Here is a 27,726-nt window from a genome sequence, read left to right on the forward strand (position 1 = left end):
AACTGTATTGTTTCGGTTCAATTTACCTATAAACTGTTCTCCAACATGTTCATTACCAGCTCAATCTTGTGTTAATTTATTGGCATTGTTGCAAAATGCAATGCAAATTTTAAAAAAGCAGCTCTTGACATTAGTATCATCATATATCTTAGTACAGTAAACAGATTGTTCCTATTTGAGTGTAGTCAAATCAATGACATGACTGAAATTAAAGTATAATTTTTATAGTGCATATTAATTAGAATTATTTAGCACTTTTTTAAGTATATTCATCGTAATTGGGATAACGTACATAAAGTGTAACCTACAAATATATATAAATATTTTTACTTTTCAAATTCATTTGTAATACACTCACCTGCCACTTTATAAGGTACATCTTACTAGTACAGGTTGGATCCAGTTTGCTTTCAGAACTGCCTTTATCCTTAATGGCATAGATTCAACAAGGTAATGGAAATATTCCTCAGAGATGTTACTCCATATTGACATGATAGCATCACACAGTTGCTCCAGATTTGTTCGCTGCACATCCATGATGCGAATTTCCAATCTTCCATTGTTTAATTTGGTAACACTTTATTTTACAACCCGCAAAGTACCGCGTAAGTACAGTGAAATTACAGTGTACTTTTCTGTACGTACTGTGTAAGTATAATGAACGTATGTGTAGGTATAAGGGAACAAACCTGTACTTACGCGGTACTTTGCGGGTTGTAAAAGAAAGTGTTAAATTTAATTTTGGTGAGCCTGTGTGAATTATAGCCTCTGAGCTGACTGGTGTGGCACCCAGTGTGGTCTTCTGATGCTGTAGCCCATTCGCCTCAAGGTTCGATGTGTTGTGCGTTCAGAGATTCTCTTTTGCATACCTCGGTTTACGAGTGGTTATTTGAGTTACTGTTGCCTTTCTATCAGCCTCTAGCATCAACTTCAAAGTCACTTAAATCACCTTTCTTCCTCATTCCGATGCTCGGTTTGAACTGCAGCAGTTCGTTTCGACCATGTCTACATGCTTAAATGCATTAAGTTGCTGCCATGTAATTGGCTGATTAGAAATTTGCGTTAATCAGCAGCTGGACAGGTGTACCTACTAAAGTGGCTGGTGAGTGTATGTAAAATTGGTATTTCAGCTATTTTCACCAAACTTATAAACATGGCTGGTTCTTGCAAAAAAAAAAAAAAGAAAAAAAAAGTTACATCAAGAATACCTGTTAACATCTTAATACTCAGTAGAGATGCTGAAATAATTATTAATAATTACAGTAATTATGATGTGCTCATTGCTTGCTGAAATATTATGTGGTATGCCCTTCCCGATAACTCTGACCTATGAAATGTCCTTGTAATGTGAATATATCCCCTCACTCCACTGATTCTCCTCTCCTTGTACCCTTTGATGTCTTGTATTCTCCTGACTCACCCACCCTCCAGAGGACTGTGACAGTGAGAGCAGTGTCAGTGGACAGCATGTAGGTGAGCGCATGCACCCTACACACTGAAATGCACTCTTCATGGCTTTGGCTCTGGATGATGCTTTTTTGTGTGGTGTGAACTGTTTTACTGTAAATCAGTACACTTTAGCACAGAGTTCATGCGCTTTGCACATCCTAAGATTTCAGCCATTGGTCATATCTTGACGGCTCACTGGTCTGCTGCTGGCTTTAAACAACTACCTATTTGAGTTTTAGTCTCATTGGCGTTTGGTGCTTTTGCTTAGTGGAAGATTACTTCACATTGATACCCTTTCTGTTTGTGGACTTTACTGCTTGAAGGTCAAGTTCTCTCAACAATGAAAATGTACTATTTACTCACCCTTTAGTCGTTTTACACCTTTATGAGTTCCTTCATTTTGTTGAACGTAGAGGATAATATGAAGAGTTTAGATGCAAAAACCCGATCATACACCCGATCATACACTCAGCACAATAAGGCGCAAGACGTGTTTGTCGTGATGTGCTGCTATTTTCAGACCAATGCAACCCTAATTTTCCTGTTTAAATGGCAAATCCTTTTGCTTCATTTTGTGGACTCATAGACGAATTACCATGTTTGTAAACATTCAGAATGGGTGCGCAGCGAGGTTGCAGAAAAAATCCATGAAATGCATAAAACTCCAAGAGATTATACAAAAGAGAAGTTAAAGGCCTACAAGTCTGTAGGATTTTGTTCTGTGTGGTCATGTGCAAGAAATAATGTTCCATGATTACCAGATTCAAAACTTTGTAGCTTTAAAAACCGAGGTTCTGCCTACCCAAAGATAAGGAAAGAAGACGGTACTAGACGTCCTGGGTAATTAATCATCAACAAGCAAAACAACTGCATTCTGACAGCGAACTGCACCTGTATGGCAGGGTATGTGAACTTACACTTTCACCTTTCATTCTTTGCATTCAATGTCCGCAGTAATAATTAACTGTTTTTACTAAAATCATTGCTGCAATCAAAAACGAGTAATGTGTTTGATTTAGCGTAGTGTGAACTTACCTGATATGAAATGAGTCCGGCTTTTTTAATTAGGTGCTCACTTCATTTAGCTCCTTGTTTGTCAGGAAATATGGAGACCCAGGCGCAAGGGAGAAGTTCAAAGGATTTATTGAACAGAAATAAATCAACAATTTTGCTCTTCTGGGCAGTAAGAAAACAATCACTCCGAAATAACACAGGCAGTCAGAAATCGACCCTCCTCTGGGCGTTGTAGGACTGATCAAACTCAAAAGACCCTCTTGGGTTAGCAGTAGAAAAGTAGAGACAGACCTCAGGGAGCCCGAGAAGATGAGACCTCACCCGATCGTGGACTGTGGGCAGAGCAGAGGTGAGCCAGAGCACAGGTAAACGGATGATAAGTGGTAGACTAAACAACACAGGACTAGACGAGACGGATAGTAAATGTGTAGATATCTTGAACAGAGAGAACCAGTTGCACACGTAGCTCTTAGAACACAGAATCAATTAACAAGCACAGAACGAGGGAGAGGGGGAGACTAAATAGCTAAAATAATCAGGGAGAACAGGTAAGAGCAATGGGGAAGGGAAAACAAGCGAATTGATAACAGGTGAAACTGCATACAAATGACAATACACAAGAGGGAGACAGAGAAGTAACAAAAAACCCTGACAGTATTCCCCCTCTCAAGAAGCGCCTCCTGGCGCTCAAGAGGAGAAAGACTGGCGAGAGCGAATAAAGTCATCAATGAGCGAGCGGTCCAGTATGTCCCGGGACAGTACCCAGCTTCTCTCCTCAGGACCATATCCCTGCCAATCGACCAGAAACTGCTGACCACGACCCCGGCGCCTTACATCAAGCAACCTTCTTACCTTGTAAATAGGGGGACTATCGATGACAATAGGGGGAGAGGGGGAGGGAGGGGAACTATAGGAAGAGTGGAAAACGGGTTTGATACAAGATACATGAAAAACCGGGTGGATGCGTTGCAAATAGGATGGTAGTTTAAGACGGATAGCTGCTGGATTAATGATCTTATCGATAGTGAACGGACCAATAAAGCGAGGTACCAATTTAGGAGACGGGGCTTTAAGGGAAAGATTACAAGTGGAAAGCCAATTCTTTTGCCCACAGACGTAACGAGGGGCACGAGTGCGGCGGCGATTGGCAGAGCGTCGAATACGTTCACCGGAGCGGCGGAGCGCGGACACCGTACTCTCCCAAGTGCGCCTACAGCGTTGTATAAACGCTTGAACTGAAGGAACAGCGGCCTCTATTTCCTTAGTAGGGAAAAGAGGCGGTTGATAACCGAGACAACAAGAAAATGGTGATAAACCGGTAGATGAGGACGGTAGCGAATTATGCGCGTACTCAGCCCACGGCAATTGTTCACACCCCAAAGAGGGGTTACGAGCGGCAAGACAACGAAGTATTCGGCCTAGATCTTGATTAGCTCTTTCGGTCTGGCCATTAGTCTGGGGATGATACCCTGAAGATAGACTAACAGAGGCCCCAAGCTGTCTGCAAAACTCTCTCCAGAATTGTGATGTGAATTGCGAACCGCGGTCGGATAGAACATCAACAGGTAACCCGTGAATTCTGAACACGTTGTTAATAATAACTTGCGCTGTTTCACGGGCGGAAGGGAGTTTGGATTGGATAAAGTGGGCCGCTTTAGAAAAGCGATCAACGACAGTGAGAATAACGGTATTGCCTTTTGACGGGGGAAGACCCGTTATGAAGTCAAGCGCAATATGCGACCAGGGGCGAGACGGGATGGGGAGAGTTCGCAATAATACGGTGGTTGCGGAATTATTGGATTTGTTCTGCGCACAAACGTGGCAAGATTTGACAAAGCGTCGGACGTCTTGAATCATAGCTGGCCACCAGAAACGTTGACGGATGACGGCTAACGTACTCCTAATGCCTGGATGAACCATTCATTTAGAAGTGTGTCCCCAACGGAGGACAGTAGCGCGTAAAGGTCTGGTGACAAAGAGCTTACCCGATGGACAGTTACGAGGAGCTTGGGTGCGAGTGAGCGCTCTTTTAACAGAGTTCTCGATACCCCAGGATACGGCTCCTACGACCATATCAGCAGGTATGATGGGTTCGGGGAGAGGTTTATTCTCTAAAACCGCAAATTGATGGGAGAGTGCATCAGGTTTGATATTCTTGGTGCCCGGGCGATAAGAAATGGTGAAATTGAACCGATTGAAAAATAGTGCCCAACGAGCTTGACGTGCGTTAAGCCTTTTCACAGATCGAATATATTCGAGGTTGTGGTGATCCGTCCATACAATAAACGGGATAGAGGCACCCTCAAGCCAGTGACGCCATTCTCAGAGCGCGAGACGGATGGCGAGAAGTTCGCGATTACCGACATCATAGTAAAAGTACGGTGCCTACACCTACATCGGAGGCGTCAACCTCCACTATGAATTGTCGCTCGGGATCAGGGGTGATGAGAATAGGGGCGGATGCGAATATCCTTTTGAGACGGTCGAACGCCTGTTGCGCAGAATCAAACCATTCGTAACGAGATTTGGTCGATGTAAGCGCCGTGAGGGGCTCAGCGATCTGGCTAAAGTTCCGAATAAAGCGACGATAAAAGTTGGAAAATCCCAAGAAACGCTGGAGAGCGACGCGAGACTCAGGAATGGGCCAATCGGTAACGCCGCGAAGCTTAGCGGGGTCCATACTAACGCCCTTATCCGAGATTATATACCCGAGAAATGGGACAGAGCGAGTATGAAAATCACACTTTTCTGACTTGACGAAAAGACGGTTTTCCAACAGACGTTGGAGCACACGGCGTACATGCTGGATGTGAGCAGGTAAATCTGGCAAAAAAATGAGGATGTCATCTAAATAGACGAAGACAAAAATATTGAGCATATCGCGAAGTACGTCATTTATGAGTGCCTGAAATACAGCGGGAGCGTTTACCAGCCCGAAGGGAAGAACCCGGTATTCAAAGTGACCGAAGGGTGTATTAAACGCCGATTTCCACTCATCTCCAGCCTTTATTCGCACAAGGTGATAAGCATTGCGCAAATCTAATTTGGTGAAAATGCGAGCCCCTTGGAGGATATCGAAGGCAGTCGACATAAGCGGTAATGGGTACTTGTTCTTAACAGTGATCTCATTAAGTCCGCGGTAGTCAATGCATGGGTGTAAAGAACCATCTTTCTTTTTGGCAAAAAAGAAACCAGCACTGGCTTGAGAGGATGACGGAACTATAGAACCAGCGGCTAGAGACTCGGATAAATATTTATCGAGCACCTCTCTCTCGGGTGCGGATAAGGTGAAGAGACGCCCCCAAGGAGGAGTGGTACCTGGGAGGAGATCAATACTGCAGGTGAACCCCTCCCACCTCTATGGGAACTTAGGAGGAAGCGCGCCTCTCGAGAGGTTTGGAGTCCTGCGCTGGGGAAACCCCTCCGACGTCAGTGTGTGGAGAGCGAGCACGTCTACGCATCGCCAGGCGCTTGTCCATCCGGATGGAGAGCTCAATCAGAGAGTCCAGGTCGGCGGGAAGATCGTGAGCGTAGAGTTCATCCTTTAACAGGGCGATCAACCCATCCAGGAAGCAAGCAGAAAGGGCGGCTTCGTTCCACCTGCAAGTAGTGGAGAGGGTGCGAAACTCAATCACATAATTGGTTACGGGGCGGTGACCCTGGCGGAGAGTGGATAGAAGACGTGATGCTTCCCGACCATGAACCGAACGATCGAAGACCTTCAGCATCTCTTCTTTAAAGGCGTCAAAGTGAAGACAAATCTCCGACTCGGCTTCCCACAAAGAGGTTCCCCATTCCCTCGCTCTGCCCGACAGGAGGGAGATGACGTATGCGACACGGGCTCGATCCTCAGCATACTTATAGGGCTGCAGGGTAAACACAACCTCACATTGGGTGAGAAAAGCATGGCACTGTGTTGGCTCACCCGCGTAAGTGGATGGATTATTGACCCTCGGCTCCGAGGAAAGGCGGGCCGGCTGTGGGGATCCCGGGTTGTGACATAGCGTGTGAATTTGACTGGATAGGTCCGCTACTTGCGCTGCCAGGCTCTCTACAGCATGTCTTGCAGCGCTGAGCTCTTGGGCGTGTCTGCCCAACATCGCTCCTTGATGTTCGACCGCAGAGCGGATTGGAGACTCCCTCGCTGGGTCCATGGATTGGCTTGTTAATTCTGTCAGGAAATATGGAGACCCAAGCGCAAGGGAGAAGTTCAAAGGATTTATTGAACAGAAATAAATCAACAATTCTGCTCTTCTGGGCAGTAAGAAAACAGTCACTCCGAAATAACACAGGCAGTCAGAAATCGACCCTCCTCTGGGCGTTGTAGGAATGATCAAACTCAAAAGACCCTCTTGGGTTAGCAGTAGAAAAGTAGGGACAAACCTTAGGGAGCACGAGAAGATGAGACCTCACCTGATCGTGGACTGTGGGCAGAGCAGAGGTGAGCCAGAGCACAGGTAAACGGATGATAAGTGGTAGACTAAACAACACAGGACTAGACGAGACGGATAGTAAATGTGTAGATATCTTGAACAGAGAGAACCAGTTGCACACGTAGCTCTTAGAACACAGAATCAATTAACAAGCACAGAACGAGGGAGAGGGGGAGACTAAATAGCTAAAATAATCAGGGAGAACAGGTGAGAGCAATGGGGATGGGGAAACAAGCGAATAGATAACAGGTGAAACTGCATACAAATGACAATACACAAGAGGGAGACAGAGAAGTAACAAAAAAACCCGACATTGTTAGCCAAAAACGTCTGCAGTTGGCATTAAAAGTAGTGGGGTGTACTGTAGAAGTTAAGTTTTCTTTTTTTGGACTTTGGAATTTGGCATCCTATCACACAACACGACATTTTTGCTATTGCAAGCGGTCTCTTTTTGCAACCGGGAATTACTGTGCCGGTCTAAAAGAGGCACATTGCTGTTTTGAGGAAATAAAATAGACTGCGCAATTGCCCAGCTGACAGGTCTAAAGTCCAGTGCAGAGCGTGTTAGTTTTGCTCCTTAAACATACACCTGGGCTATTCAATTGGTGGTCCACGGGCGAAACTTGGCCCCTAAGGCAATTAGTTCTGGCTTTCCAAATAGGCTAGAGTGACCATCAAAAATGTATTTAGTTCATTTGAAAAAACGGCTGCTATTGTTATGAAGTGACATGCGTTTGTTTAATACAGCACGATTTGCTGATTTTACTATTAACCGCGCTTTAATCCGTCAAGGCTAATTAATATTTAAGGCTTCTCAATGCCGTGTTCCCCATCGAGAGGGAACTTCAATGCTATGTGGAATACTTCCACTATGGGGATTTCGTCAGAAGCCAATCATGTGAAAGAGTAATAAAACGGGCCAATGAAATGCTAATGAGTTGGCAGCATCAGCGTGCACAGCTGGCGTCAATTACAATCGCTTTTAGAGTCTTTCACAAAGCTTCTGAGAGAGTCTTATGAGTCTTATGTGCTCTCTACAAAGATAGAGAAAGAGAAAGCAGGCTGCTTCTTCCGGTCCAGAGAGTGCGATAAGTGTTCAATTCTGGATGCGGTAGTTCCCTGTCCCCGAATGATGGGCATGAGCACTGCATCTGCGTGCGTGTCCTCCCTCACAACCCTTGACGGTGGAGGAGCCAGAAGGTAAGAGTCGTTTCCCCAGATCGAGCGTGTAATTGCGTTCAACTTTTGCCCGCATGGTGCCTCTTCCTGGAGGGGTCAGCCAAGTCTCCTCTCCAAGGCATGTAGGTTATCTACACAGCCGCGGATCAGGCTGCTTCTGCCCTGCATGCGATGGCCAATTACCAGCGCTACCAAGCACAGGCGCTGGCCCAGCTGCATGAGGGTGGTTTCAACCCAGGCCTAAATCATAAGCTTTGCACAACAACAGACTATACTCTGCGTACCACTGGTCAGCTATGTTTGTCCTGGGAAGCACGATGGCCACATTAGTGGTCTAGGAACGCCACGTCTGGTTAAACCTGGCTGATATGCGTGATGTTGACTAAGTTTGATGTTGACCAACGGTGAATTCACCCAGGAATTCATGACGGTAAAAGAGCAGTTGGATACGATGGGTAAAGTTATCTATCGGTGGGATCGCAAGACCACTCTCCCCACGAGCCATCAACATCCACTGATCCTTGCTGAGGGCGCCCACCTGCATCTTCAAGATCTGCTCCAGTGCCCCCGCCTGTGCGTCTGACCTAGTATCCTGCAGGTAACCAGCACCTTGCCCTAGGGCACCCCTAAGTCTGATAAATAGACCACAAAGCGTCCCTGAGATAGGCCATCCAGAGAGGAGGGAACTTGCTCTTTCCCCGTTGGAGGGCCGGGATCTACAATATCTGACATTTTTTTACAACGCCACCAAAATCTCAAAGAAAGAGCATTTTTCCACTTCCCCGGATGTGACAGCCCGAACACTGCCAGTTTGGGATGCTATGCCTTCCAGCTCGCAGGATCTGTGCACTTAGTCAGTGGCTTCCAGAGAGTGGGAGGGCGGTCTCCCTTCTCTCACACTCCTAGCCCCCCTCTGGAGCCTGTGTGCGAGGTGAGAGCACCTCGACCAATTGGGACTTCAGGTCAACCAAGAGAAGAGCAAGCTTGCCCCTGTGCAGAGCAATTCATTTCTCAGGTTGGAGCTGGACTCAGTCACGATGTCAGCATGCCTCTCTGGAGAGTGCACCGAGCTGATGCTGAACAGTCTGAGAGAGTTCGACAGGAAAACGGTGGTCCCCCTGAAATCTTTTCATGCGTGCCATTCACATCCCGGGCAAGCTCAACCATCCAGCGATGCGCTCTAACGGCAGCTTCAATGTCCAGGAGAATGGAGACTCCACCCTGAGTCTGTCCAGCTGATATGGGTGCGCTTCAGGAAAGACCAGGTTGACCTGTTTGCTTCCCCCGAAAACGTCTATTGCCAGTGGTTCTTTTTTTCTGACTGAGGGCTCCTTCGGCATGGATGCACTGGTCCACAGCTGGCCTCGCCATATGCGTTTCCCCCAGTGAGCCTGCATGTGCAGCAGCTGTGCAAGTCCAGGGAAGATGAGGAGGTCTCGCTAGTTGTGCCTCTCTGGCCCAACCGGACCTGGATATCAGAACTCTCCCTACTCGCGACTGCCCCTTCCTGGCAGATCCCTTTGACAGAAGACCTACTCTCTCAGGGACAGGGCACCATCTAGGACCCTTGTCTAGATCTCTGGAACCTCCATGTGTGGTCCATAGATGCTGCAGGCTGGCCTACTCTCATGTTTTCCTTAGACTTCGTCCGGGATATGTGCCTAAGGTTCCTACCTTAATATTTAAGGACCAGTTAGGCCTGCAACCAATAACTGTGAAGAAGGCAGACCCAGCCCTTTCGTTGCTGGGTCCTGTTTGTGCTTTACTCAGAACTTTAGGTCTTCTGAGCAGCTTTATGTCTGTTATGGTGATCGGCAGAAGGTAAGTACCGTATCTAAACAGTGGTTGGCCCACTAGATAGTAGTTCCATTTCCCTCAGGTTATCCACCAGTGGTGAGAGCTCACTCCACTCGTCACTTCACTCCACTGGTTGCTAGCACGTGGCGCCTCTCTAACAGACATCTGCAAAGCTGAGGTCTGGGCAACACCTAATACATTTGCGAGATTTTATTATCTGCGAGTGGAGCCGGTTTCCTCATGTGTGCTGGGAAACCCTGGTGAATGAGGATATTTGGTTCGGTGTTGCTGTGCCTCTCTCTCTAAAACAGAGATACATGTGCTTTCTCGCTCTGTCATTTCAGTTCCCTACTTGGCGAACCCTTCAAAGTTCCTTCGAAGCCCCCAGCATCTGACTCAATGGAGGAGTCAGGTGCTTGGCCCATTATGTTGTTGGCATTCCCACTGGTCAGCCGGCAATCTGGGTATAGGTGCCTGCTATGTGCAATCCCCACTGGCGATCCCATATGCTAAATTCAGCCACGGTTCAGTCCTCCCTCTTAGGCGAGCCCGTGTCTTCCCTCCCCGCTAACCATCTTCTCATATGTATACTCCCCCTTCTCAGGGCTACTCCATTTGCCTTCTTGTCACCAGGTTTTCCCTTCTGGGCAGCAGGTGGCCGCAGTATCCTCCCTATCTGGACTGCTTGCTTCCCAATGTACTGTTGGTGTCATGACTGTCTGTGTCTACCAGATGCCGCTGTAGTTTGCCGGCACTCTCAGCTAACTACAGTGGTGAAAGAACTACGTCCTACGATGTATGAACTAAGTCCATACATCCTACGTGCAATACACCCGGTATTACTTACACTGATTGGCCATTCACAGCTGTTCCCGTTTCCTGTTGATTTCCTGGACTATTTGTACAACCATTCACCAATTGTTTATTACTGCGTCGTTTGTCTTTCTTGTCTTCATTGTCTAGTAAGTCTTGTAAAGCGAGTTTGTTGTTTCCAGAGCCCTGTTCCTGTTCCTGATACCTGCCGTAGTTTCTTGTTTTGTTGTTTATTTGTTACTTTGTTACTTTTGAACTTTGGATGTCTTGTTTTTCCGTTACTGCACGATCTCTTTAATAAAACTGCACTTGGATCCAACACCTTTCTACAACAAACCATGACAGAACGACGCAGTCATTATATATTCAGCAGATAACAAGATCATGCTTCTAAAACAATGTAATCGCTCCATAGAGTGTTGCATCAAGGAGTTTGTAGACCTGGCCCCAAGCAGCACCTACAGTGATTTGCTTTTAATGATGTTTTTTCGAGGAGGACTTTTAGAACCAGTCCGATCTCAAATGCCACCATATGAGGAGGACTGGAGCCTCTATCGTTTCATTGAGCACGCACTGTTGATTTCTGTTGAGTTAAGAATAGGATGTGTGTTTGTGTCAGTCTCAGTTTTTTGAGCACACTTCGTTATTATTGTTAATTTATTTATTTGATGGAAATTAGAATTGAATATTGAAATGTTTTTTTTTTTTTTTTAATCTTTGCGCTTAACAAATAAAATTAAATATGTAGGCTAATGGATGTTTAGTGGAGTGTGTACAACACCATTTCTTCATCCACGAAAGTAAGCAAAAGTGGATTCAGACAAGCCCTTAATGCTTTTGCACCATGTGCTTTAGACTTTGCGCCTAGATTGTTAAAATTGCGTCTGACATGTTCATCTAAAATTTCTCTAAAAAATTTCCCCAGGCTGTTGTGTGAAGTTTCAGTCATTTTACTCTGTGCAAAGAGTAGGTTATTTTCATTGCCTTTAAAGTGAAAAAACTGAACATAAACATATGAGGCTAAGAAAAACACAAATTTTAAAGGAAATTTTTTTTGCATCTGAACTCTTCATATTGACATCCATAGTCGGAAATACAAATACTACCAGAGTCAATATTTACAGGTTTTTGTGTTCATCCAAAAGAAGAAACTTAATCAGGTGTGGAACAAGTGTAGCAGTGAGTAAATGACAGAATTTTCATTATTGGGTGAACTATGACTTTCATAAAGGGACAGTTGACCCAAAGATTAAGTATCTGTCATTGTTTACCCTCGTGCTGTTTAGCTGAGCCTGCATGATTTGAATTTAGTTGGTTAGTCTGTCAGCATTTTTCTTTTTTATTTATCTTTTATGTTTCATGGAGGAAAGGTATATGACACCCAAGTCCTTTTCAATACAATTATGTCTTTGAGTTATATTTTCATTGTTTTTGTCATCATTAAAGTGTTGGTTTTTGTCATTATTTTGTCCTAATTTTGAGTTTTTACATTATACTTGTGACTTTTATGTGAGTGTGAACTTGTCATAATTATGACATTTTATCTTATTATTTCTAATAAATATTTCACTTACCTATAAAACATTTTTTTTCTTTCCGTCTATTTTCCCCTTATCATTTTAATATATTTTTACTGAATAATTTGGATTTACCACAAAATAGTTTTAATCATACAATGTAAAACTTAAATTTTTGGATGAACTGTTCCTTTCGGAATGAACCACAGGTGCACTGCTATAGCTGGGGAACTATTTGCTTGTGGCTAATGGCTCACGCAAGCTTTGGCATGGCTGATAAAGCTTGTGACAATCTCTATAGAACTATAATGGATGTCTGATATGGTCTAACATTAGTTGTAGTTTCTCCAAAGTGTAAGGCGGTCGCACCGTCCTGTGGCCAGGCCTTTTCCTGGGAGTTTTACTCAGGTACCATGTTTCATTTATACCTGTAAGGCAAACAGATACTGTGCTGCTTTATCTTAGCTATTACATATAAAATGTTACCAAGCAGCTAAACAGCATGTTGATTCTCCCCCAGAGATGTAGCTGTTACATTAAAAAAAGGAGCAGTGTGAGAAACATGATATTTTTAATCTGGAGGATGCACCTCTTTCCACCCTTGCCGTTTTGTCTGATTCTGTCCTGTCTAATTCTGATCTTGTCTATGTTTGTTGATGTTCTTTTCCTCTGTTAATCTGTTGGAAAAATCTAATTGTGCTCGCAGCTGGTCTAAGAAGAAGCTTTAGGCTGAGCCGCAAGGATCACCAGGGTTCAAATAAAGAGTCTCATACACCAGAGTCCACAGAGAATGAATTCCTCATATATGAAGAGGTGACCCTACATCAGATGAGACTGCAAGATAAACCAAGGCTTGTGGTACTTATAGGTAAGATTATATGCTTTGTTTGCATTTATGGTCAATAATGCTTTGTTTGCATTCAGAATCTCATTTCTGCCTATTATTGCTTAAGGATCTCTTGGAGCTCGGATCAATGAACTGAAGCAGAAGGTGATTGCTGAGAATCCTCAACGGTATGGAGTCGCTGTGCCACGTGAGTTTATTTCTTTCTTATTTGTTTAACAGCTAAAGAAAAACTCCATTTAAACATGGTGTAAATATGCATTATTTCGGCATTTTGATCACATGTGGAAAATGCAAACTATTGGTTGCGCTGTACCAAATGTTTATGTCCACCTTGTCAATGCCACGTAGAAACAGTAGTGAATTTTGACTGAGCACTCACGACTGGATCACTTAAAATGGCAAGTGGAAAGTAGAATAAAACAGATGCTGAATTTAATGATATAGTTCACCAAAAACTACAATTCTGTCTTCATGTATCAATTAATAAGATATTTTGAAAAATGTATTCACTTATCTCGTTACACTTTACAATAAGGTTTATTAGTTAATTTTAATTAATGCATTTACTACAAACAATGAACAGTACATTTACTACAGTATTTATTCATGTTAGTTAACGTTAGTTAATGAAAATTCAGTAGTTCATCGTTAGTTCATGTTAACTCACAATGCATTAACTGATGTTAACAAGCACGGACTTGAATGTTAATAATGCAATAGTAAATGTCAATTATGATGAATAAATGCTGTACAAGTGTTTTTCATGATTAATTCATGTTAGTAAATTTATTAACTAATGATTCTTATTGTAAAGTGTTACCATTTATTTTATACTGTGGGTGTCAAGGGTTACCAGTTTCCAAAATTTTTCTAAATGTCTTCTTTTGTATTATACTTTTTTATATAATATATAATATATATATTTTAGATAATATATATATATATATATATATATATATATATATATATATATATATATATATATATATATATATATAGAGGTGTGAACCTATACTGGTCTCACGGTTCGGTTCGGTTACGATTATCATGCCTTCGATTCGGTTCAATTCGATATCTCGGTGCATCACGGTGCATTGACGATGCTTTCCAATACAGTGTTATATTTTAGGGGGAGGCTATAACAAGCTGTCTGTATAAACACACAGTACCACACTGTCTCTCATTCAAACACATACACAAACATAGACAGCACCAAAGAAACAAACACACACACACACGCACGAACACACACGCACGCACGTGCGCACACACGCACACACTTAAGCCCTCGCAACAGGGAGAGCTCGCGCTAAGCGGAGCAGAAAAACGAAAAAAAAAAAAAAAAAAAGAAGCACTTTTCCGACGGTCCCTTGCTGAGAGCTCCTCTCAGCGCGAGCTCTCCCGGCTAAGCAAATATTGCGAGGGCTTAAACGGAGCAGTGGTCGTAATATCGAGCGAAAAAAAAATAAAAAGACAGCTGTGAAACATAACCAGCTTTGTCTTTTTGTAGGAAACACACTTTAGATCTTTTTAGGGTAAGATGTTTTTGAGTTATTGCCGTCTATAACTGAATGTGTGTCAAGAATTTTGAAAACAAAACCAACTGAACCGCGTTCCTTTCTGGCGCCCCCCTAGATATACAGCACCCTTAGCATTTGCCTTTGGTGCCTATGCCACGGGCCGGCCCTGAGTTGGCTGAGTGTTGTAAATACTCGCGCTTACCTCTCTCGCGACAGAGCGCACAGGAGATAAATGACGTCAGTACATAATAACCGGTTATGATTATTACTGAACCGATACCTTATTGTCCGCGCCTGCATCGCGGTGCACCGAAGAAACAATTAATTTTGACACCCCTATATATATATATATATATATATATATATATATATATATATATATATATATATATATATATATATATATATATTATCAGCTTAAAAGCCTACTGTATTATCTCAATAGCTATGTCATGTACTAAAAAATTTGATTTATGTATGATCATTTTCTAACAGACACAACAAGACCCAGAAAGAGCCATGAGAAGGAAGGTGTAGAATACCACTTCATCTCCAAGCAGGCATTTGATGCTGATATTCAGTCTAATAAGTATGTTATATGAACTATTTTATTGTCTTTGTTGATGTACTTTCCCTCTATATTATAATGCATATACAGTTGAGGTCAGAATTATTAGCCCCCCTTTGATTTATTTCTTTTTTTATATATATTTCCCAAATTAAGTTTAACAGAGCAAAGAAAATTTTCACAGTATGTCTGATAATATTTTTTCTTCTGGAGAAAGTTTTGTTTGTTTTATTTCAACTAGAATAAAAGCAGTTATTCATTTTTAACACCATTTTAAAAACAAAATTATTAGCTTAAGTTTTTTTTTTTTTTGATAGTCTACAGAACAATCCATCGTTATATAGTTTAAAATAAAAATATACAACTTTCATTATTACCTTAACCTGCCTAGTTAACCTAATTAACCTAGTTAAATGTTAAATGTCACTTTAAGCTGTATAGAAGTGTCTTAAAAAAATATCTAGTAAACTTTTATTTGCTGTCATCATGGCAAATATAAAATAAATCAGTTATTAAAGATGAGTTATTAAAACTATTATGTTTAGAAATGTGTTGAAAAAAATCTTCTTTCTGTTAAACAGAAATTGGAAAAAAAATAAATAAACAGGGGTCTAATTCAGAGGGATAATAATTCTGACTTTGACTGTATGTAAGACATTTTCACCAAAAAACACAAATACTTTGACTACATTTTTTGCAGTGCCAACAATAAACATGGTAAATATTACACACTATCAACATGTCTGTCAACAAAAGTATGTTTTTATTAAGCAAATCATTGAGTCTGCTGTTCAACCACATAAATCAAACTGACAGCTACTGTAGGTTTAGCACGTCTCAATTTCAATGCAAAGAATCAGACACAGTGGCACTTAATATTTAGCAAATCTTACTGAAAATAGGTGATTTATAATATAAAGTCTACATTTAGGATTTGATCTGTTTGAATTCAATTTCGTTTAGATGTAAGCAGTTTTCTTCCTGAGTTAAATGCATAATGAGCTGCTACAAAGAATGAGACCTGCATGAGAATGACCTTTATCTGATTATCTGCATCCGGAGCTGCCAAGCATGCCATCTGTATTGGCATCTTTATCTGACTTTTCAAGTGGAAACCAGATTTTTCTGCTGTTGGAGTACCTATAGTAAAAACCACTGAATTTTCATTTATTCAACACATCTGGCAAGAAATACACTGTTCCATTGGCAATGCATGCTAAAATGCAGATTTGTCACAGGCAAACATTCTGATGCAGGTATGATTGGATGAGCCGTTTATTTATTTATTGATTGATTACTACATTACATATATGTTTACTTTTAAGTAAAAAAAAATAATAATAATAAGATAATTGCATAATTGCACTACGATTTGCAAACTGTAGCTGTACAAATTGTATTCAACACTATGGTATACACTTTAACTATAATAAAATAGTGTTTACTTTCATGAGGAAATACATACAGGTTGAATTTATCAGCTGCTGGGTTTATCGATCCAGGAATACTATCAATATTTCTGAAGGGATTTTATCAGTTTTGAGTAAAAAAAGAGCATACAAAGTTTTGAAGAAAACACACATAAGAAAATTATTATATAATTTGTGTGTGTGTGTGTGTGTGTGTGTGTGTGTGTGTGTGTGTGTGTGTGTGTGTGTGTGTGTGTGTGTGTGTGTGTGTGTGTGTGTGTGTGTGTGTGTGTGTGTGTGTGCCAAGTGTTAGAACATTTAATTTGAATGAAAAATAAACATATACTGTATTGTATATTTTCAGATTTATTGAATATGGTGAATATAAGAATAACCAATATGGGACAAGTTTGGAGTCAATTCGCAGTGTCCTGGCCAGAAACAAAGTGTGTCTGGTAGATGTTCAGCCTGAGGTAAACAGATTTCTGTTTTTGTCAGTGTTATTATTTTTGTCTGTTTTTTTGTTCTTTCTCCATGATTTATATTGTAAGTTTTTATGTGTTTATGTTTAAGTCTTCTAGATTTACCCTAATGTTATCTCGCTTTTAAGCGTTATTAAGGCACTTAGAAAACCTGTTGCCTGTGATGAGCACTAACCATTTTGGGAAGGCATTGTGTCCAAGTAGACATCCAGAGTGTATTCTAGATACTTTAGTACTTCCCCTTCTTATCTCTGCAATATCAAGAAACACTCTTAAAGAGACACTTCACCTAAAAAATGATATTTTCTTTTTTAAATATTTCCCAAACGATGCTTAACAGAGCAAGGAAATTTTCGCAGTATGTCTGATATTTTTTCTTCAGGAGAAAGTCTTATTTGTATTATTTTTTAATAATTGTTTTAAATTTTTTTAAAAACATTTTAAGGTCAAAATTATTAGTCCCTTTGAGTATTTTTTTCTCGATAGTCTACAGTATACAAACCATCGTTATGCAATGATTTGCCTAATTACCCTATCCTGCCTAAATAACCTAATTAACCTAGTTAAGCCTTTAAATGTAATTTCAAGCTGTATAAAAGTGTCTTTAAAAATATCTAGTTAAATATTATTTACTTTCATCATGACAAAGTTAAAAGGATGCAGTTATCAGAAATGAGTTATTAAAACTATTATGTTTAAAAATATAATAAAACAAAATCTGCTCTCCGTTAAACAGAAAAAAAGGGAGGGGGGAGTAACAGGGGAGCTAATAATTCAGACTTCAACTGTATAATTAAATCTTTGCAACAACCTAAGTTCAGTGGTCTGACTAAGCATGAATGATGTATTACCAAGTCCTGACTGGACGAGAGAAGTTGGGGATAGAGATATAGATGGGTGATTAGCACATGAGCAATCTATAGGCTGCTGGTTAATCATCTGAATGGAACTTATTAAGGAAATTATGATTAGAGTTGTATTCCTATAGATAGCTATAGATGACCTGCCTAAATCAATGCTTTCCTTAATTTCTATTTTTCTAGATTCCATTTACCACTAGGGGCCAATACCATGTTTAAAGCATAGCATTTCAGGTTAACATGAGCATAGTATTTTGAGACTATAAAAATAGGAATTATATAAGAATTCCCATGTTAGTGTAACATCTCAAAAGCAAAAAATGGAATAGATAAGATTTTAATTAAGGTTTCATGAAATCAAAACTACAGTAAATAGTAATATAAAATATGGTATATAGTAATATAAAAATGCAGAATAACAGTACATATTCTATTTGATATAGAATTTGATCACGCTTTACAATAAAGTTTTATTATTATTTTACTATTTTGATCTGTGAATAAACAGTACTTGTACACCTTTATTAATATTAGTTCAAAATTTGCATCATTAAAATCAATAGCTGTGCTTGTTAACATTAGTTAATGCACTGTGAGTTAATAAGAACTAACAGTGAACAACTTTATTTTCATTAACGTTAGCAAAGGGGCGGGGCAGTGGCGTAGTAGGTAGTGCTGTCGCTTCACAGCAAGAAGGTTGCTGGGTCGCTGGTTCAAACCTCGGCTCAATTGGCGTTTCTGTGTGGAGATTGCATGTTCTCCCTACCTTCGCGTGGGTTTCCTCCGGGTGCTCCAGTTTCCCCCACAGTCCAAAGACATGCGGTATAGGTGAATTGGGTAGGCTAAATTGTCTTTAGTGTATGAGTGTGTGTGTGAACGTGTGTGTGGATCTTTTCCAGAGATGGGATGTGGTTGAAAGGGCATCTGCTGCGTAAAAACTTGCTGGATAATTTGGCGGTTCACTCCGCTGTGGCGACCCTGAATTAATAAAGGGACTAAGCCTAAGACTAAGACTAAGAATGAATGTTAACAAGTATGGATTGTGTAATGTAATTAATGTATTGTTCATTAATTGTTCATGTTACTAACTATCTTAACTAATGGAACTTTATTGTAAAGTTTTACCATATTTTCTAATGTAATTTATACCAGTAAAAAGTTACATTTTCAGCAGTTATTGTTCAGCAGCCACACAATGCCATAAGACATTAATATAGGGTTAGATTAAGGTTGTGACATCAATTGACAAAATTTTATATCTAGTCAGCATCTAAGGACAACAATATTAATGCCTGCTGTGCAGTCTCATATTTTCCTTAAGCCAGTCTGAGTTAAGTAGTAGTGCATCCACGGTGAACATAAAAGACACAAAAAGAAAGGGAGGACACAAACACAATATGTAGAAAACAGAGCACACAAGGGACAGGTGAACACATTCAGGCTTCACTAAGTCTACAAGGGGGTGTGATAACTGAAAACAAGAAGATAATTCAAGTGGGGCACATGCCCAACACGAGCAAAGGGAAAGCCAGACAAGCATAGGAAGCATTGGAAAACATTACACATTGACAGGATTGTGTAGTTCATGGGGACTTTTGTGCATTGACAACTACTATTACAGCAGTATTGTACTTTAGACAACAGCAGTGTGTTCTGCTATTTAAAAAGCAATATAAAAATGAAGATGCTAATAAAGAATATTATGGATAATATATGGATAATAAAAAGTGTAATTGTAGATCCCTTCTACAAATGGTCATATTTCTCCTTAACCTAATCTGGATTTAAATCTTACTGTTGTAAATAGAGATTTGTTGGGAAATAATTCATTTTCTTGTAATTCACAGGCCCTGAAAATCCTCCGTACATCAGAGTTTAAGCCGTATGTGATCTTCGTAAAGCCACGCATCCCTGAGATCCGGCGGCATCGCAGCTCTCCCACATCACCAGAAAGGGGCGACAATGGACACATTACAGTGAGACTGATTTACATAACTATAGCATGCCATTTTAATATTTAATGACTCAGTTGTAGTAGTATCTATTTTCATGCTATAATATGTATTTGTGGCTACATGTATTGCATTGCATATACTTTTTTTTTACTGTTTAGTTTGTAGTATATTAATTTTAAGGTTATAATTTTACTTTATAATTTTAATACTACTTTTCTCACTACAGTAGTTATTATAATACTTATTCATTGTAATACTAATACTTCCTTGATAATAGTACTTTTTACAGTAGTGCACAACTTTTCTGTTGTTATAGCAAAAGACTTTTGACTTTTTATCAGTCAACTATTTGGTTCTAATAAGTAATCCTGCTGTAACTAGTACTCATTGTTATATACTATTATATATCCATTAGGTACTAGTACTTATTTTTAGATGTTAGTATTTATTCCAACCCAGGCTCATTCTGAAAACATAGTCCCGTAGACATTTCTAGAGACCGTGAAATACATCCATGGAGGTACGTATTTTTGCAGTTTTTGTTTTCTCGAATCCACAAGAGACCGCTGTATGCGCTTTTTCGCATCTCAAGCCCCTTTTGCTAGTGCCGTTCGCACTCACGCTGTTCTCGTTTGAACCCATCAGAGGCCACTGCTGACCGACTGAATAACTGAATAATTGACTAGGCGACTGGCCAATCAAACAGCCCACTTCTCCCCTAAACCCAACCAATTTTACTGATTAACCCGCCCACTTACTTCCCTAAACCCAGCAGACAGTTTACAAAAAAAGAAAAAGCCCTCGTCTGATTTTTACCACGTTTATTATTATTATTATTATTATTTTATTTTTTGGATTCTGTTTTTGTTTTACCTGATTTGTGGAATCGCTCTTCCCTGGACTCGAATTCGGTCGTCGTCGTGTTCAAGTCCTCTAGGTTTCAAGTCCGCTGACGTACACGATGAGCTAGCTGGACAAACTGGTTATGGCGGGAAGCCCTTCACACAGTGGTAAGCAGTCAGCCAGTAAGCCCCAAAAGGAACAGCATCATACTGCCCCATAGCATTTGCTTAAAAAAAATTTAATGCAGCCACACGTACCTCCGGCTTCGTAATTCGCGGTCTCCAGAAATGTCCACAGGACTACATTTTCAGAATGAGCGCTTATTTGAAATGTTACTAATAAGTTACTATTTTACTAAGAAGATATTGAGATTTTAATTAAGGCAAGTAAATAAACAGTGGCGATTACAACAGTTACAAAATTGCAAAATTTTCTTTCTAATAGCTGTACATTTCAGAATCTAGCGAATACTGTCCAATACTGTCTTGTAATGTGAAAACAATGTATATACCAGAGGAATACTAGTCAAATCCGATTATATGATATCTGAATGCCCCTATAGAAGTCTGTGTGTTACAATATAATCTCAAGGCAATTCGAAACTTTTTGATTTATTGGCTAATTCATATGAATTCATAAGATCTTATTCATACAATATAGTTCGATTTGCTCATCCCCCAATGGACGGTTAGGTTTAGGGGCGGGGTTGGGTGGCACGCCTCCTTTTTAAAATTGTACATTTTCGTATGACGGAACTCTATACCACTAAACTGACAAAACGTTAAATACTTACATTTCCTGGTGAGATTAGGTTGGTTATTATAAAGATGTCCCTATGAAGATTTTTTGTAAAGTTCATTTTTAAATTTTCATGGTTACACCCTAAATAAATATTTGCATCCCTTTCTCAGTGATTATAGCCCAAAACATTTAGTACAATTATTCATTCATTTTCTTTTCGGCTAAGTCCCTTTATTACTCTGGGGTTGCCACAGCAAAACCCACGTAAACATGGGGAGAACATGCAAACTCCACACAGAAACGCTAACTGATCCAGCCGTGGCTCAAACCAGTGACCTTCTTGCTGTGAGGCAAACGTGCTACCCACTGGGCCACTGCATCCCCCACATTTAATACATTTAAACAAAACTGTTGTATTATACAGATATATTCATTTAAATAAGTGGTGGCTAACTGAACATGATTAATTTAAATGCAAATGAGATCTTACAGAAAAATAAAAATAAAATACAAATTACACAATTTCAACTAAATTTGACAGATTTTTTATGTTCTTTTCTTCTGTTATTAAAATTAATTTAATATTTTTCCCCAACAAATTAATTTGGGTGTTTTAATTTTTGCTTTATCTAATGCACAAATATTTTATTGTAACATATAGAAAATATTAATTTAAGAAGGGATATCTGTGATGGGTGTATTCATTTATGCTGAGCACAGTATATCAATACTAAATCATGTTTTAAAAATGTGTACTTAATTAAAGGCAGTTTTCTAAATATTTAGATTTTTTTTGGAACCATCAGATTCTCAAATATTTTCAAATAGTTTTAATTTGGCTAAATATCTCATCTGGCTTATCCTAACAAACCATCCATCAATGGAAAGCTTGTTTTTTTTAATGGCACTACAGTTTATGGCTGGTTTTATGGTCCAGGGTCACATTTAAAGGTTTAAATCTACTGTACTAAATCTCAATCATTCGACTCCCACATTGACTTTTTCTTATTCATTTTTAAAAAGGAGGAAGACCTGCTGGACATGAAGCATTCAGCCGAGCAAATGGAACAGCAATATGGCCACCTAGTGGACAGGGTCCTGATAAAGGAGGACTCTGCTAGTGCCTGTGTGGAGCTGAGACTTATTCTCGAAAGACTTGAAAGGGAGCCACAGTGGGTGCCTGTCAGCTGGGTCCGGTCTTGATCCTCGCTGCTCCCTTTAATGGGATAGAATACCCAAAAGTTACAATTCTGTCATCATTTACTTCCCCTCAAGTAGTTATAAAGTTTATTTCTTCTGTTGAACACAAAGGAAGATGTTTTGAAGAAAGCTGAAAGTCTGCAACCACTGACTTCCATAGGATTTATTATTCCTACTATGGAAGTCAATGATCACAGGCTTTCATTCATTCATTCATTTTCCTTCGGCTTAGTCCCTTAATTATCTGGGGTAGCCACGGTGGAATGAACCACCAACTATTCCAGCATATGTTTTACACAGCAAATGCCCTTCCAGCCACCACCCAGAACTGGGAAACACCCATACACTCACACACACACACACACACACACACACACACACACACTCATACACTATGGCCAATTTAGTTATTCCAAATTACCTATAGCAGGCATGTACAAACTCTGTCCTGGAGGGCCGGTGTCCTGTAAAGTTTAGTTCCAACCCCAATTAGAAACACCTGGGCTCACTAATCAAGCTCTTATAGGCTTTCTAGAAACATCCTTGCAGGTGTGTTGAGGCAAGTTAGAGCTAAAATCTGCAGGACACCGGCCCTTCAGGACCGAGTTTGGACACCCCTGACCTACAGTGTCTTTGGATTATGAGGGAAATGCCAACTGACCCAGCTGGGACCAGCGACGTATTTGCTGTGTGGTGACAGTGCTAACCACTGAGCCACAGTGTTGCTCTACAGGTTTTCAACTTTCATCAAAATATCTTATTTTGTGTTCAACAGGACAATAAAGGTTTATAAGCACTTGCGGGTGAGTAAATAGAGAACATTTTCATCTTGGGGTGAACTATCCCTTTAAATTCAAACACTTGCATACAATGTGATCAAAACATAAACCTCTCTGCTTCTTTCTGAATCTGTCACTTTCCATTTCATCCTGTTTATCAGAAGTAATACAATGCATAATAAAAGTGCCATCTGAATTGTTGAAATTGAGATCTGATGTTCAGAGCTAGTAAAGGACTGTGTTCATATATGAATAATTTTAGGATCAGAGGCTATCCAACTGATAACTTGGATCCAATTTCAAATTTTTGCATGGACTTAGTATTTATGAAATGTATTACTTGTATGTGGTTTAATAATTTGATTGTCCTTATATTTCTTTGGAGTAAGCTGCAAAAATAAACATCAAGTATGGACACGAACACTTGAATGAGTGGACAGTACTCTGTCAGGTTTATTCACGTGTCAAAGCTGGTAAATGGTTTCGTGTGAAGGTTTCTTGTTACTGTGTCCATCTTATGCTGGCTGGCTGTGTATTTACCCGAATGTAAATCGTAATTATATTTAAAAAAAAAAAGAATAAAAGAAGCACACTGTATATTTGCAAATAATTTCAGTGTTTATACCCATGTAAAATAATGTTTCGTATTTGGTCACAGCCCATCAAAGTCTGATTGTAATTGTCTCTTTTTGTATCAAACTGATGACTGTATGATGTCTGTGTAGTTGAATTAGACAAATGCTGCATTAAGGTCACAGAGCATAAAGGCATGTTCATAATTTTAGGGCCACATAGTACTGTTCAAAATGTGTACCCTTTTAGAATATATGGATTATTTTTGAATGTAAATTGTTATAATAAAAATAATAAAAACTGCATATGTTTGTTTGCTTATTTATTTATATATTTATTTCATTGAAATATTATAAATGTTGAATATTTTATTCATTCATTTTCTTTTCAGTTCAGTCCCTTTATTAATTAAGGGTCGCCACAGCGGAATGAACCGTCAACTTTTCTAGCATATGTTTTGCAGCGGGTGCCCTTCCAGCCAACTCATGCATTCACATGCATAAAAAATACTATATTCTTTGTGTCTTTGGACTTGCGGGGGAAACTGAAGCTCAAACTAGTCAAACTAGATGCGCCACTTTGACACCCTATTTTATTCATAATGCTAAATATTTTATTCATAATTCAAATATATTATGAAACCTCTTTATTATAAATTAAAATGTATTTCTGTTTATTTGTATTGTATTATTAAATAACTCATTCTATCTCATTTTACAGAAGGGACAAACTAAAATACCATTTTATGGTATTTTTAAAAATATGCCAGACATATTAAGTACAAGAACTATTTGATTTCAACGTTTTTTTAAGAATCCTATTGCAGAACCTTTTTTATTATGTATGCATGTATACATTACATATACAGTAGAAGTCAGAATTATTAGCCCCCCTGAATTATTAGCGCCCATGTTTATTTTTTTCGCCAATTTTTGTTTAATGGAGGGAAGATTGTTTCAGCACATTTCTAATCATAATAGTTTTAAAAATTTATTTCTAATAACTGATTTATTTTCTCTTTGCCATGATGAGAGTAAATAATATTTTACTTGGTATTTTTCAAGACACTTCTATACAGCTTAATGTGACATTTAAAGGCTTAACTAGGTTAATTAGGTTAACTAGGCAGGTTAGGGTAACTATGCCAGTTATTGCATATCGATGGTTTGTTTTGTAGATTATCGGAAAATATAATCAAATAATAAAATCAAATGATCTGACTTTAACTGTGTGTGTGTGTGTGTGTATATATATATATATATATATATATATATATATATATATATATATATATATATATATATATATATATATATATATACACACACACACACACACACACACACACACACACTCGCAGAAATAAACATACACAAGCTGCACTGGGGTGGTACCTTTTACAACCTCAAAGTTGTACCAACTAGGTCCATATTAATACCTCAAGGCTACATCTTAGTACCTAAAAAGTACAAATATGTTCCTTTTAAAATGTTTAGGTACTAATATATACTTTTGAGGTACCTATATGGACCTTATAAGTAATGCATACCTTTTGAAAAGGTACCACCTTAGTGACAGCTTGCTTTATTTCTGAGAGTGTAGGTTTGTCTATTTTAACTATTGTGCAGGTTTTACTCATTAACAATATATAAAAATTTACAATGATCACTTGTTCTTTCATATTTTTTGTGGTTACGGATCAAAAAGATTTGTGATTTCATTTGAATTTAAATATGTCTCATTAAATGACAAAGAATGTATATTTGAAGAGTTGTAAGAGTTATCTAAACTTTTTCAAAATTGAGCCTGTTCAGTTATTTTACTTTAAAAGCAATAAAATCAACCTTCTTTGAAAATTGTTTGCCATAAAACTGAAATGACTGAACTTACACACGAGGCTGAGGGGGGGGGGAATTATTTTAGAAGAAAATTTAACTTTAGGGGCATCTGAATTCCACAGTTCATTTTATTGTAATTTTTATTTTTGTTTTAATTTAACATTAAAAAAATAGACACTTTACTATACTCTCAGAAAAAATGGTACAATGTTTTACAAAAGAAGGTATAAACCCTTGTCATTGGGGCCGTACCTTTTTATGGAACAGAATTATACCTTAAGACAAAGAAACAAATTTGTATCATTGCAGTTTGTACCCTTAAGGACATGATTTGTACTATGGGAAACCAAAATGTACCTTTGTTTTTTAAAACCTGCAGATACAATATTGTATCTTCATCAAAGGTACAAATCTGAACTATAAAGGTACTGTGCCACCACAGTGAAGATACTTTGTACCTTAACAGTGTCAAAAATGCTTAACAAACCTTTAATTAAAATGCCTTAAATGTTTAGTTTACAATACCTAGTTTTATGTTTCAGCAGTAGTTTTGTTTTATAGAACTTAATAATTAATGTCTATTAGTTTCTTTAAACATACATTTTAAAATGTATTTGTTTTAATATGGAAATGCCTTTCCAGTCATATTTTTTTATAGATATTGTGATAAAATAAGAAGTTCTACAAAAGGTTCAAAACTTTTCCTCACCAACTTGTAGCTTTTTATCTGATAATGTAGCAATTAATCTGATTTGTAAATTCGCTTTTGTACATCATATAAAAAGCTGGGTTTCACAAATTGTCTTCATGTTGTCCCAACCAAAACTCAAGATTTGTATTAATTCAGCTCGTTTTAAATAGTTTGAACAAGCAGCAAAAATCACGTAAAAATGTTTTAGTGTAAAATGTATTTAATATGAATGCCAAAGCAAGACATCTTATATTTGACTCATATACAGTATTAGTAGGCATACGTTTAACTATTTCTACTAACGAATCTTGAATAACAAGTTCCATAGCTCTGTATTTGCAGTGACTGTTAACACAGCAGTCCAGCAGCAGATGGTAGTAACAGGCAAGTTCTAGATTTAAACCTCTCTCCAAACTAAAGAAAACAAACAAAACAGACAGAGTAATGAAGCAAAATTGAGCCTTTTAACTATTTATTTTTCTATATTGTTAGACAAGATCGTATATGAATTATTTATAAGTGCATATAATTAGATTTTAGTGTGCAACAAAAATCTTGATTTCTTTGGTTTGTTCTCGTCCTCTAAATACTATTGCAATAGCTCTGTAAATATTGCCACATGCGAAAATGCCCACATTTCAGCTGGTCAAATCGAGAGTAGCCTATACAGGTCAGAGGAAGTAGCTAAAACTAGTATGTGGTCATAGTGTGCGCAGTCCCGTCTTTTTTATTATTATTATTTTAAGAAATACTTAAGTTCTATCTTGTTTCGGACTCACTTCCCCTTATGTTTGCATGACTGATATCAAGCAAACACACCCCGCATTGTTCTTACTTCAGGAATTCATCCATAACTCACTAATTTTAGCATCTGATTGACTTTCATGCATATAGTTTTACATAAGTCAAACGAATGGTCTAACTGTGGTCAACAACGTAGCCTACTGGCTAAGTTAAATTGGACACTTCCAATAAGTGCACTAATATTTTGAATGTTGCTAAATATCTGGATAAAAGAAACTCAAACGCTCTCCTTAATTCTAAATTATAGAGGTAAATGAGCTCTCATTGTCATCATCATCAAAGACCATCATCATTAACAGAGTAAACAGATTGTGATTTGATCAGTGTGTTGTTTTTTCAGCACTTTGTTTGTGCGCTTCCTGTTTAATGGACCAATGCTTGAAGTTTCCACTCTTGAGATAGAGGCTAGTGTTC

The 27,726-nt window shown here is 38.9% G+C and overlaps 1 protein-coding gene across 37 annotated transcripts in view; it reads left to right on the forward strand.

Annotated features, from left to right (window-relative positions):
• mpp3b (MAGUK p55 scaffold protein 3b) overlaps window positions 1-24,282 on the forward strand; it is a 60,089-nt gene extending 35,807 nt beyond the window's left edge. For 5 of the 37 annotated variants that reach the window (XR_012387919.1, XR_012387917.1, XM_073918329.1 and 2 more), the window contains exons 13-19: window positions 1,432-1,473; window positions 12,909-13,070; window positions 13,156-13,236; window positions 15,065-15,158; window positions 16,911-17,019; window positions 19,736-19,864; window positions 22,451-24,282. Coding sequence is in view for 9 of the 37 variants with exons in the window: in XM_073918329.1 (XP_073774430.1) it covers window positions 1,432-1,473; window positions 12,909-13,070; window positions 13,156-13,236; window positions 15,065-15,158; window positions 16,911-17,019; window positions 19,736-19,864; window positions 22,451-22,630 (797 nt within the window). In the remaining 28 variants the exon portion in view is untranslated. Of the gene's footprint in view, window positions 1-1,431; window positions 1,474-12,538; window positions 12,611-12,908; window positions 13,071-13,155; window positions 13,237-15,064; window positions 15,159-16,910; window positions 17,020-19,735; window positions 19,865-22,450 lie in introns of all 37 variants that reach the window. The other 32 variants (XR_012387920.1, XR_012387907.1, XR_012387905.1 and 29 more) reach the window with 17 other exon arrangements.
• The last annotated feature ends 3,444 nt before the right edge of the window (window positions 24,283-27,726 follow it).

Source organism: Danio rerio, chromosome 12, assembly GCF_049306965.1.
Source record: "Danio rerio strain Tuebingen ecotype United States chromosome 12, GRCz12tu, whole genome shotgun sequence".
Lineage (NCBI taxonomy): Eukaryota > Metazoa > Chordata > Actinopteri > Cypriniformes > Danionidae > Danio > Danio rerio.